General features: G+C 20.4%; 1 protein-coding gene across 2 annotated transcripts in view; it reads right to left on the bottom strand.

Moving 5' to 3' along the window:
* The window catches only part of LOC117173916, a 45,725-nt gene that overhangs the window by 30,267 nt on the left and 1,637 nt on the right, over nt 1-13,821 (bottom strand). For both annotated transcript variants that reach the window (XM_033362566.1, XM_033362572.1), the window contains exon 2: nt 1,269-1,570. In XM_033362566.1, the coding sequence (XP_033218457.1) occupies nt 1,269-1,500 (232 nt within the window). In that variant the 5' untranslated portion in view covers nt 1,501-1,570. The remainder of the gene's footprint in view (nt 1-1,268; nt 1,571-13,821) is intronic.

Genomic DNA, 13,821 nt, shown 5'->3' with positions numbered 1-13,821 from the left:
ACTAGAAAATCTTTGAATAGTATAATTCCCGACCGAAAATTGGCGCAGTATAAAATTTCCGAACTAAAAATTACCGAGTTCAAGCCATTAAAAAAATTGTTTTTGTTTGATATTATTTATTTATTAAAAATATTATTATTATAATATTATATATAAAATATTATAAATATTATTGTTTCAATTTGAAAAAAAACAATAGTTGAAAAAAAATAGAAAAAATGTTCTCAAAACGAATTATAAAATATCAAAACTAGAAAAATTCTTGAATAAAAATAATTTTCTTCTCGAAAAAATGGTTTATTGTGATATAATTTTATATTTATATTACATTTTACGTTCTTTGTTGCAGATTCATCTCTTTTAGCTATAGAATTAATCTTGATGCTCAACAATTAATTTTTTTGACGATCAATAATTTTTAGTTTGAAAATTTAACTAATTTTTAAAAAATTCGTTTTTATATTTTCTCGAAAATTTATCTTTTTACTTAAAAACTCAATTATGTGTTGGAAAATTAATAAAAAAATGTAATTACTTTGTTAAAAATCTTTTTTGTTGTTCAAAATTTATTATTGTTGGTTGAAAATATAAGCATTTTCTGCAAACCTTTTTTTGTTTATAAATTATTTTTTTAATTGGAAATTGAACTGCTTAATTTTTGTTTAAAATTGTATTTATTTGTTAAATTAATTTCTTTTAATAAAAATTGAACTATTTTAATGACAATTTTTTTTTATAATTATTTTTTTCAATTTCAAAATTAAGTTTTTATTTAAAATTCGCCTTTTTTGTTTAAATCCAGCTGTGTTTTATTTAACATTAAAATATTTTTAGGTAAATTCAACTATTCTATTGAAAAATTCGCATTTTTTAAATCGAAAATTAATTTTTTGAACATATAATTTAACTATTTCATTTTTAGTTACATTTTTTTAATTAAAAAATTTTATTGAAAATTCGTTTAATAATTTTTATAAAAAGGCTATTTTTCATTTATCAAAAATTTATGATTCGAAAATTTTATTATTCGGGATTTACCATTTGTCCCTAATTTTCGCAATTTTTTAATCGCCCCTAAAAATCCGCAAAAACCTAAATTTTCTTTGAAATTTATTAAAATCTTTTCAAATTAAAAATTATTGTCGAAATTTCGTCAAAGCTTTCTAAATATATTTTTTTAAATCATAAAATATGAATTTTTCTCTAAGACGTTTTTTTTTTTAATGAAGAAATGATTTTTTTGGTTTTTGGTAAATAAAATAAATTACCATTGGGATCAATTGCTTCTTCGTAAGAAGGTGGAGCTCCCCGATCACTTGCCGAGATGGAAAGATGTTCTAGAGGAAGATTGATATTGTGATAGGCGGGTGGTGGGGTGCAACTCGTCGGCGTAATTTGAGAAGCTGCACCAGGATTCATCCCTCCGGATATTCCAGGAGGAACTCCGTGGACTATTGGACTCAGAGGCATGCCTTCACGTAGCCGAATTTTCCAATCCATTAAATTTGCATTAGGGACTTTTGCAAACGTCTGGTTGTTGTCGCTACCCGACAACACCAGACAGAACAATCTAAAGAAAGAAATCGCTTTTAGATTTCCTAAGACAGGGACGGTAAAAAAATCTCAAATTTGAAATTCCCTCTCTTTAGCCTGACCTATTTTACACATTTCTTGCAGGTTCAAAAAAAAAATTTGTTTCAAAATTAATCTTAATTACTTTTGGTAAAAAACACAAAATTTTTGAAAGAAAACAGTTGAGTTTTTAATCAAAGAAATGATTTTTCAACAATAAAGATTAATTTTCAGCAAAATACTTGAATTTTTTAAATAAAACATTTATTTTCAACCAAAAAGTTTTACAAAATACTGTAACTTTTAAACAAATGATCGATTTTTTAACATAAACATAATTTTCAACAAAAAATATTACTTTTGAACAAAATGTTTGAATTTTCGATCGGAACATACGAATTTGGAAAAATTAGTTAACTAATAACCACCAAAAAGACAACTTTTTACAAAGACAATTAAATTATCAACTAGAAAAGGTGAATTTTAAAAAATATCATTTTTTAAACAAAAAAAAGGATTAATTTAACCGAAATAAATAAATTTTCAAAAAAAAAAGAGTTGAGTTTTCAAGCTAGAAAAACAACTTTGTTAAAAGACATTTAAATTTAAAAATTTTCAAAATCGATATTTTTGTATTGAAAATTATATTCATTTTTGACAATTTTGCAAATGTTTTAAAATCTTTTTAAATATCCTCTTCAAATTAATTTTTTTAAATAAAAAATCTAAAAACCTTCGAAATTTTATTTCAAAATCTTCAAAAATATACATTTTGTTTTAAATTCGTTGAAATCTTTTCAAATTAAACATTTTTTTTTAACTTCTGAATAGATTTGAAAATTATTCTAAATATTTATCAATCCTGCTTTAAAATCTTAAAAATTCTTTTTCGACAATTTAGCAAATCTTTGAAAATTTCTTAAATATGTTATAATCATTTTCTTTAAGTTCATTCTTTATAATATTAAAAAATATTTTCCTTAAATCAATTGTTTAAAAAAAAATCATTATACATTTTTCAAGGAATTTTACAATTTTTTTTTAAATATTACAAAACTTTTCAAAATCCTTAAAAAGATGCTAATTTCTTTGCTAGAAATCTTCAAAATTAATATTTTTTTATTGAAAATTCAATTTTCAATAAAAATATAATTTTCGACCAAAAAGTTGAATATTAAAAAAAAAATAATTTTCAATCAAACAGTTGAAACCTAAACAAAAAAGATAAATTTTTAACAAGACTGTTAAACTTTTAACCATACAATTGAATTTTCAACCAAGTAGTCACATTTTTAACCAAATAGTTGAAATTCCAATATAAACGAAAAATTTCCAACAAAATAGATGAATTTTCAAGACAGAAAGACGATTTTTCTAAAAAAAAATTTTTATTATTTATCCACCTAAAAATTTGAATTAAAAAAATCATATTCAATAAAAAAAATTACTTTTCAATCCAAAAAGTTGAATTTTCTAATAAAAAATTGATTTTCAACCAAACAGTTAAAATTTCAATACAACTAGACGAATTTAAAATAAATTAGTTCAATTTTTAACAAAATAGTTGAATTTATAGTTGAATTTTCAAAACAGGAACTTAATTTTTAACCAAGCAGTTTAGCATTTACAACCAAACAAGTCAAAATTTTTATAAAAAAGCCCAATTTTCAAGCCCAATAGTTTCGTTTACAACTAAATGATCCAATTTTCAAATCAAAAATTAATTTTCATAAAAAAACGGATTTTCATCAAAATAGTTCAATTTTCAACCAAAGTAATGAATTTTCAACTACTGTAGTTGAATTTTCAATAAAAAGATGAATTTTTAAACAATAATATTAATTTTTCAACAAAGAAATTACTTTTTAACCAAAAAGTTAAATTTTCAACAAAAAAATTAATATTCCACCAAACAGTTGAAATTTCAATAAAAAGAAAAGAATGTTTAAAAATAAGTTGAACTTTTAACAAAATAGTTTATTTTGAACGAAATAATTGAATACTTTTCTAAGACTTTCAATTATCAATCCAAAAAGGTGAACTTTTAGCAAAAAAATTATTTCAATCAAAAAGATTACTTTTCAATGAAATAATTGAATTTTCAAAATAAAAAATTAATTTTCAACCAAACAGTTTAGGATTTACAACCAAATAGTTGAAATTTCAACAAAAACGACAAAATTCCCAACAAAATAGATGAATTTTTAACAAAATAATTTAATTTTTGACCTAATGATCGATTTTTTAACAAAAGGATCATTCTCAATCAAAAAGTATTACTTTTCAATGAAATATTTGAATTTTCAGTTCAAATCGACGAATTTTGAACAATTAGTTAATTAGTAACAACCAAACAATCTGGAAGATAATTTTTTAAAAAGACAATTTAATTATCAACTGGAAAAGGGGAATTTTCAACAAAAAGATCATTTTAAACAAAAGAAAATTACTTTTTACCGAAATAAATTAATTTTCAAAATAAAAAATTCATTTTCAACCTAACAGTTGAAAAATCAATTAAAACAGAATAATTTTTAAGATACTAGTTACATTTTTAAGCGAAAAATACAATTTTTTTTAACGCAATTTTAATTATCAACCTGAAAATTTGAATTTTCAACAAAAATATTACTTTCCAACCAAAAAGTTGAATTTTTAAATAAAAATTTAATTTTCAACCAAATACTTGAAATTTCAATAAAAATAAAAGAATGTTTGAAAAATCCAAATAATTGAATATTTTTATTAAACAATTATGATCCTAAAATCATGAATTTTTAACAATAATATTATTTTCAATCAAAAAGATTACTGATCAATGAAACAGTCGAATTTTCCGAATAAAAAATTAATTTACAACCAATCAATTGAACTTTCAAAGAAAGAAGACGCATTTAAAATAAAATAGTTGAGTTTTTAAGCCAGAAAAACGATTTTTTTGAAAGACATTTCAATTATTAACCTTAAAAATTGAATTTTCAATAAAAAAAGATACATTCTCAACCAAAAAGTTCAATTTTCAACAACAAAAAAACAATAATGATAATAATTGTCACCTAAACAGTTGAAATTTAAATAAAAAACAGACGAAGTTTTAACAGAATAGTTGAATTTTCAACTAAGTAGTCGCATTTTTAACCAAAAAGTTTATTTTTCAACGAAATAATTGAATATTTCCACAAGACAATTACGAACATAAAATGGTGAATTTTTAACAAAAAGAATTTTTTCAATTAAAAATATTACTTTTCCGGGTAAAAAATTAATTTTCAAACAATCAATTGCACTTTAAAATAAAGATGAGGAATTTTCATCAAAATAATTGAATTTTCAAACCATAAAGACGATTTTAAAACATTTGATTATCAAACTAAAAACTTGAAGTTTTAAAAAAAAGATTATTTCCATAAAAAAGATGACTTTTTATTGAAATAATTAAATTTTCAAAATAAAAAATTAATTTTCAACCAAACAGTTGAAAGTTCAATAAAAACAGAATCTTTTTTAACAGAACAGCTGAATTTTCAAGTCAGAACGACAATTTTTTAAAAAGAAATTTCAATTATTAACCTACAAATTTGAATTTTCAAAATAAAAAATTAATTTTCAACCAAACAGTTTAAATTTCTATGAAAACAGAAGAATTTTTTTTTAAAAGTTGAATTTTTAACGAAACACTTTATTTTTCAACCAAATAATTGAATATTTTTATAAAATAATTAAAAAATTAATTATTAACATCAGATTAAAAAGATAAGTAAAAAAAAGAGATAATTTTCAATAGAAAAGATAACTTTGCAATGAAATAATTCAATTTCCAAAATAAAATATTAATTTTTAATCAAGCAGTTGAACTTTCAAAGAAAGAAGACGACTTTTCAATAAAATCAACCTAAAAAATTGAATTTTCAAGAAGCACACCATATTCAATCAATAAAGATAATTTTTCAACCCAAAAAGTTACGTTTAAACCAAAAAGTTCAAATAAAAAAAAAGGAATTAATTATCAACCAAACTAAGCAGTCACATTTTCAACCAAATAGTTAAATTTTCAAACGAAAAAGATTAAACTTTAATAAAAACATAGGTGCACTTTCAACCGAATAGTTGAAATTATCAAAATTAGAAATTAATTTTCAAAAATATCATTTTTCACACAAAACAAACTTTTTACCGTAATAAATGAATTTTCAAAATAAAAATTTAATTTTCAACCAAATAGTTGAAATTTTAATAAAAACAAAAGATTGTGTAAAAATAATTAAAATTTTTAACCAAATAGTTGAATATTTTTATAAGACAATTACGAACCTAAGATCGTGAATTATTAACAAAAAAATTATTTTTAATCAAAAAGATTACTTTTCAAAGAAACAGTTGAATTTTCCGAAAAAGAAATTCATTTTCAATCAATCATTTGAACTTTCCAATAAAGAAGACGAATTTTCATCAAAATAATTGAATTTTTAGCCATAAAGACGATATAAAAAATTCTATTATCAAACTAAAAAATTTAAGTTTAAAAAAAAGATCATATATAATCATAAAAGATAATTTTTCAACCGAAAAAGTTGTCTTTTATCCAAAAAGTTGAATTTAAAAAAAAAAAGAATTTCAACCAAGTAGTCGCATTTTTAACCAAATAGTTGAATTTAAAGGAAAAAATATTAAACTTAAATAAAAAAACGTGTGCACTTCCATTCATATAGTTGAATTTAAAAAATTAAAAAATTATAAAAATTATAAACTAAAATAGATGAATTTTTAACAAAATAGTGGAATTTTTAACCAAATGATTGAATTTTAAAACAAAAAAGATTCAACCAAAAACAAATACTCAAGAAATGATTTTCCAACGAAGAAGATTACTTTTAAACCAAATAGTTGAAGTTTCGAGATTAAATATTTTCCATCAGTTTTAGAAAATAGTTGAATTTCAAACCAAGTTGTCGATTTTTTAACAAAAAGATCATTTTAAACCAAAAAATATTATTTTTCAAAGAAATACTTGAATTTTCGATGAAAACATTCGAATTTTGAACAACTATATGAATTTTCAACCAAACAATTGAACTTTCTATCAAAACAAATGAGTTTTCAAAATAAATAAAAAATTAATTTTAACAAAACAGTTGAAAATTTAATTAATTTTTTTTTAATGAGTTAAATTTTTAACCAGTTTATTTTTGAACCAAATAATTATATAATTTTATATGCCATTTTCATTATCAGCCTAAAAAGTGGAATTTTCAACAAAAGGATAATTTAAAGAAAAAATTATTTTTTAACTAAATAGTCGAATTTTTAAACAAAAAGATTAAACTTACTAACATTTCGACCAAAATTGGAATTTATAATTAAAAATTAATTTTCAACCAAACATGAAAAATTTCAATAAAAATAGACGAATTTATAAAAAATTAGTCGACTTTTTCACCAAATAATTAAATATATTTATAAGAACTTTCCATTATCAACATAAAAATTGAATTTTCAATAAAAAGATCATTTTCAACCGAAAAACGAGTTTTTAAAAAGAAAACTTCAGTTAAAACAGACGAATTTTTTAAACATTAGTTGAACTCTTAACCAAATAGTTTATTATTTAACAAAATAATTGAGTATTTTTATAAGACATTTCAATTATCAACCTGCAAGGGTCAATTTTTAACTAAAAGCTTATTTTCAATAAAAAAAATTACTTTTCAATGAAATAGTTTAATGTTCAATCCAGAAAGACGATTTTTCTAAAAGACATTTCAATTTTCAACCGAAAAAGTAGAATTTTCAAAAAATGATCATTTTCAATAAAAAAAAGATTACTTTTCAACTCGAAAAGTTGCTCAACAACCAAAAAGTTGAATTTTCAAAAAAAAAATTAATTTTCAATCAAACAGTTGAAATATAAATAAAAACAGACGAATTTTTAACAAGACAGTTAAATTTTTAACCATACAATTATATGTTCCACCAAGTAGTTGCATTTTTAAACAAATAGTTCAATTTTCAACCAAAAAATTTGTCAACCAAAAACAAATGCGTTCTCAAAGCCAGAAAGATGAATTTTTTAAAAGACTTTCAGCTAAAAAACTAAATTTTTATTTTTAAAAAATGTATCCTAATTATTTTTGTTACAACAAACAATAACATTTTAACAAAATAGTTGAGTTTTCGGCCCAAGACATGATTCTTCAAAAGAAGATTACTTTTCAAGCAAACAGGGGAATTTTCAGAATAAAAAATTCATTTTCAACCAAAAAAGTTTTCAAAATAGTTGACTTTCCAACCAAATGGTCGATTTTTCAACAAAAAGATCATTTTGCACCAAAAAAGATTACTTTTTTTACCGAAAAGATTTTCGGTAAAAAAAGAAGAATTTTGAGTAATTAGTTGAATTTTTAAACAAATAGTTTAATTTTCAACGAAATATTTAAACTTTTAACGACTTTTTAAAAAGGAAATTTAATTACAAACTAGAAAAGGTGAATTTTGAACAAAAAGATAATTTTAAACCAAAAAGATTCCTTTTTATCCAAACAAATGAATTTTCAAAATAAAAAATTAATTTTCAACCAAAAAGTTGAAATTTAAATAAAAACAGACTAATTTTTTATAAATTAATTGCATTTTTAACCAAATAGTTGAATTTTAAACAAAATAATTAAATATTTTTTGAAGATATTTCAATTATCAACCTATTTTTAACAAAAAAACCATTTTCAGTCTTTTAGAAAACAGTTGAATTTTAAACAAAATGATGGAATTTTTCGCTTAAAAATATCAATTTGTTACAAAAACTTGAATAGTTAAACTTTCATTTGAAAGAATTAAATTTTAAAAACAAAAATCAAAGGATTTTCAACAAAAAAAGTTCAATTTCCAAACAAAGTTATGGATTAAAAAAAAAAAAATACAATGAACCTTCAACTGAATAAAATTGACAATTTTAGAATTTGAAGAAAATTCAACTTCATTCTAAAAATTCGATTATCTAGTTGAAAATTGAACTGTCCTTGGTTGAATTTTTACCTGTTTTATTTGAAAATTCGACAAAGTGGTCAAAAATTAAATTTGTTTCTTAAAAAATTCATATACTTGGACTGAAAATTCGTCCTTTTGAATTGAAAATTCATCTGTTTTTTATGAAAATTCCAATTCCTTCTGAAAATTCAATTATTTTTTTGAAAATTCAACAATTTTTGTTTGGAATTTCATCTTTTTGTTTGAAAATTCGACCACTTAGTTGAGAATTTATATTTAAAGGTTGAAAATTCAACTATTATGTTAAAAAATTCATGGTTTTCTTGAAAATTTGTCTTTTTTAACAGAAAATTAATCTTTTTTTGTTTAAAAATTCAACTCTTTTGGAAGAAATTTCGTATTTTTGTTGAAATATTAAATATTACATTTTTTGTTAAAAATTCATCTTTGTTGAAAATTCAACTTTCTCTGCTGAAAATTCAACTGGCATTCAAAAAATTCGTCTTTCTGATTTTAAAATTGAACTATTTTGTTGAAAATTTATCTTTTTGGGCAGAAAATTAATTGTTTTTTGTTGAAAATTCGTATTTTTTGTTTTAAATTTAAAACTCATCTCTTTTGGTAAAAATTTAATCTTTTTGGTTGAAATATCTGATACTACATTTTCAATAAAAAAATTTTTTTCAACAAAAAAAAAATATGCCCGCTCCTTTTTAAACCAAGTAAATAAATTTTTTATAAAAATGACGAATCTTCAACTAAAAAAATTAATTAAAAAAAAGAGTTTAACTTTCAACCAAATAATTTTATTTCCAGCCTAAAAGATGTATTTTCAACTAAAATGATCAATTTTTAACTGGAATAGTGGAATTTTAACCGAAATGAAGAATTTTTCAAGAACTAGAAAAGATCAATTTTCAACAAAAAATGGAATTGTTACACACATTTTTTAACAATAATATCAATGTATGAACAAAAAGACGAATTTTCTAAAAAAATACCATTTTTCCACAACAAAAGTACATGAATTTTTAACTAAATACTTTAATTTTAATTAAAGAAGACAAATTTTCAACCAAATAGTTGAATTTTGAACTAAAAAAATAATAATAATTTTTAAGCGAAATTAAATTATTAGTTTAAAACTTTTTCTGAATTAAAGGAGGCCATATTTTCTTTTACGAATTTTTATTGAAGGGGAGAATTTTTTATTTATAACATTTTAAATTTTTTACCAAAAGATGCAATTTTTAAACAAAGTACATGGATTTTTAACGAAATAGTTGAATTTTTGATTAAAAAAGACCAATTTTGAAAAAAATAGTTGAATTTTCAAATAAAAAAAAAAAAGAATTTTCAAATGAAAAAATTACATTTTTAGTTCAAGAAATGATCTGGAATAGTTAAATTTTAAACCAGAAAGATGAATTTTTAACTGAAATGATGAATCCTTAACTGAAATAATTGAATTTTTTACGAAAAAGGTTAATTTTCAACCAAGAATATTAATTTCTATTAAAAAAGACGAATTTTAAACGAAAAAAGATGGTTTTTTCAACTAAAAATTGAATAATATTTTCAACTAAAATAATGAATGTTTAAATGGATCAGTTGAATTTAATGAAAAAAAGATTAACTTTTAGCAATAGAGATTTTTTCTACAAAAAATAAGAATTTTCGATCAAGTACATAAATTTTCAAACAAATAATTTAATTTTTACATGCAAAATACCAATTTTCAAGCAAATAGCTAAATTTTCACCAAAAAAGATAAATGGATTTTCAACAAAGTATAGTTACATTTTTAATTTGAGGAGAATTTTAATTTAAAATGATGAATCTTCAATAAAAAAAAATTATCACGAATTCTGTATTGGAAAATAAAATTTTTTTAATTCCTTCTAAATCAAAATTATAATTCTGTACAAAAATTCTCTTTGCATGTAAAAAATACCCTGTTTCACAATAAATAAATAAATAAGAAAATAATTAGCTATTTGAAACTTTTATTTTGTATTAAAAATTGCTCTTTTATAAACCATTTGAAAGATTATTAAATTTTGAGTATAAATAAAATAAATAAACGCGGACAATTAAATAGATGGGACATTTTTTTTAAATACAACCTTCAATTTCATAACTACGTAATACAAACTTTGGGGATTTTCCTGGAAAAGAAAGTTAAAACCGGTTATGAAAATAAAATTTATGACACTTCCGCTTTTTTTAAATCACTTCCAAATTTTAAATACTTTCAACTTGCGGTCACTTAAAACTTCTTGAAAGTTTTCGAAATTCTTGCATTCGAATTTTTAAATCGAAAAAAAGACAACTTTTATCAAATTTCGTAAATAAAATCAAAATTTAAAAAAAAAATAGTTTTTAATTATCTAGGAACTTTTTAAAACCAATTAATACTTGTAACTTTTAGACCGAAAATCTAATTGACTTCCTGAATATTTAAAGTCGTCTTTTTTATAAAAATTTAATTTTTATATTAGAAATATCATCTTCTTGGTTCAAAATTAATTTTTTAAAAGGAAAATTGAACTATTTTAGTTAAAAATTGATCTTTTTTGTTCAATAATTCCAACGTTTTTATTGTAATGTTTTCCTTTTTCTTTTAAGATTCAACTGTTTCATTGACAATTCATGTATTTTGTTAAAAATCGTCTTTGTTGGTAGAAAATTAATTTTCATGCATGAAATATCATCTTTTTGGTTGGAAATTATTTTTTTTTTTTAATGAAAATTGAACTCAGATCTAATTAACTTTAATTTATAAAAAATGTAATGTACTTACTAAATTTAATTTAAAATGAATCTTTTTAATTTGAAAATTGAAATATTTTTGTGAAAAATGTACCTTTTTTGTAGAAAATTCGTCTTTTTTATCATAAACTTAATTTTTATATTTAAAATATCATTTTCTTGGTTGAAAATTCATTTTTTTAAATGAAAATTGAACTATTTTAGTTCAAAATTAATCTTTTTGGGTTAATAATTCCACTAGTTTTATTACAAATCTATCTTTTTTTATTTAAAATTCAACTGTTTCGTTGAAAATACATTTATTTTGTATAAATTTCCCCCTTTTTTATAAAAAATTAATTTTCATATTTGAAATATCATCTTCTTGCTTCAAAATTCATTTTTTTAAATGAAAATTGAACTATTTTAGTTAAAAATTGATCTTTTTTGTTTAATAATTCCAACATTTTTATTGTAATTTTTTCTTTTTTCTTTTAAAATTCAACTGTTTCATTGACAAATCATGTATTTTATTGAAACTCGTCTTTGTTGGTAGAAAATTAATTTTCATGCATGAAATATCATCTTTTTGGTTGAAAATTATTTTTTGAAAATGAAAATTGAACTTAAATTTAATTAACTTTAATTAATAAACAACTAAATGTATTTACCAAATTTAATTTAAAATGAATCTTTTTAAATTTAAATATTTTTGTGAAAAATGTACCTGTTTTGTAGAAAATTCGTCTTTTTTGACAAAAACTTAATTTTTATATTTGAAATATCATCTTCTTGGTTGAAAATTCAATTTTTTAAATGAAAATTGAACTATTTTAGTTCAAACTTGACCTTTTTGAGTAAATAATTCCAATGATTTTATTGAAAATTTATCTTTTTTATTTTAAGATTCAACTGTTTCATTGCAAATTCAAGTATTTTGTTAAAAGTTCGTCTTTGTTGCTAGAAAATTCATTTTTATGCTTGACATATCATCTTTTTGGTTGAAAATTCTCTTTCTTTTTAAATGAAAATTGAGCTTAAATCTTATTCACTTTAATTATTTAAAAATTTTGTTAAATATTCCCCTTTTGTTTATAAAAAATTAATTTTTACATTTGAAATATCATCCTCTTGGTTGAAAATTGATTTTTTAAAATGAAAATTGAATTATTTTAGTTCAAAATTAATCTTGTTGGGTTAATAATTCAACTAGTTTTATTACAAATCTATCTTTTTCTATCTAAAATGCAACTGTTTTGTTGAAAAGACATTTATTTTGTATAAATTTCCCCTTTCTTTTATACAAAATTAATTGTGATATTTGAAATATCTTCTTGGTTGAAAATTAATTTCTTTTAAAATGAAAATTGAACTATTTTAGTTCAAACGACAAATTAACTTAAACTTAATTCACTTTAATTAATTAGAAATTAAATTTAGTCACCAAATTTAATTATTAATGAAACTTTTTTAATTGAAAATTTAAATATTTTTGTGAAAAATATAACTGCTCTGTACAAAACTGGCTTGTTTGTAGAAAATTCATCTTTTTTGACAAAAACTTAATTTTTATATTGAAATATCATCTTCTTGGTTGATAATTCATCTTTTTTAAATGAAAACTGATCTACTGTTTGTTCAAATTTTATCTTCTTTGGTTAATAATTCCAATATTTTTATTTTTTCTCTTTTCTTTCAAAATTCAACTCTCGTTGAAAATTCATTTATTTTTTTTTAAATCCTCGTTTTTTAGAAAAAAAATCACTTCTATATTTGAAATATTATCTTATTCGTTGAAAATTCATTTTTGAAAATTAAAATTGAACTATTTTAATTCAAAATTTGATCTTTGTGGTTTAATAATTCCAATATTTTTATTGTAATTTTTTCTTTTTTCTTTTAAAATTCAACTATTTCGTTGAAAATTTATTTATTTTGTAAAAAATTTGTCTTTTTGATAAAAAATTAATTTTTGTATTTGCAATATCATCTTCTTGGTAGAAAATTCTTTTTTTTTTTTAAATGAAAATTGAACTATTTTAGTGCAAAATTGATCTTTTCTGTTTAATAATTCCAATATTTTTTTAAAAAATCATCTTTTTTTAGAAAAAATTTATTCTCATATTTGAAATATCATTTTCTCGGTTGAAAATTCATTTTTTTAAATGAAAATTGAACTTGAATCTAATGAACTTTAATTTCTTAAAAATTAAATTAATTCAACAAATTTAATTTAAAATGAATCTTTTTTTAATGAAAATTTTAATATTTTTTTGAAAAGTGTAACTTTTTTGTAGAAAATTCGCTTTTTTTGTTGAAATTTTTTTAAAACTTAATTTTTATATTTTAAATATCATCTCCTTAATTAAAAATTCATTTTTTAAATGAAAATTGTAATATTTTAGTTCAAAATTGATCTTTTTTGTTTAATAATTCCAATATTTTTATTGTAATTTTTTCTTTTAAAATTTAACTTTTTCGTTAGAAATTCATTTATTTTGTGAAAAATTCGTCTTT

This window comes from Belonocnema kinseyi, chromosome 1, assembly GCF_010883055.1.
Source record: "Belonocnema kinseyi isolate 2016_QV_RU_SX_M_011 chromosome 1, B_treatae_v1, whole genome shotgun sequence".
Classification (NCBI taxonomy): domain Eukaryota; kingdom Metazoa; phylum Arthropoda; class Insecta; order Hymenoptera; family Cynipidae; genus Belonocnema; species Belonocnema kinseyi.
This window is presented reverse-complemented; position numbering and strand designations above follow the sequence as displayed.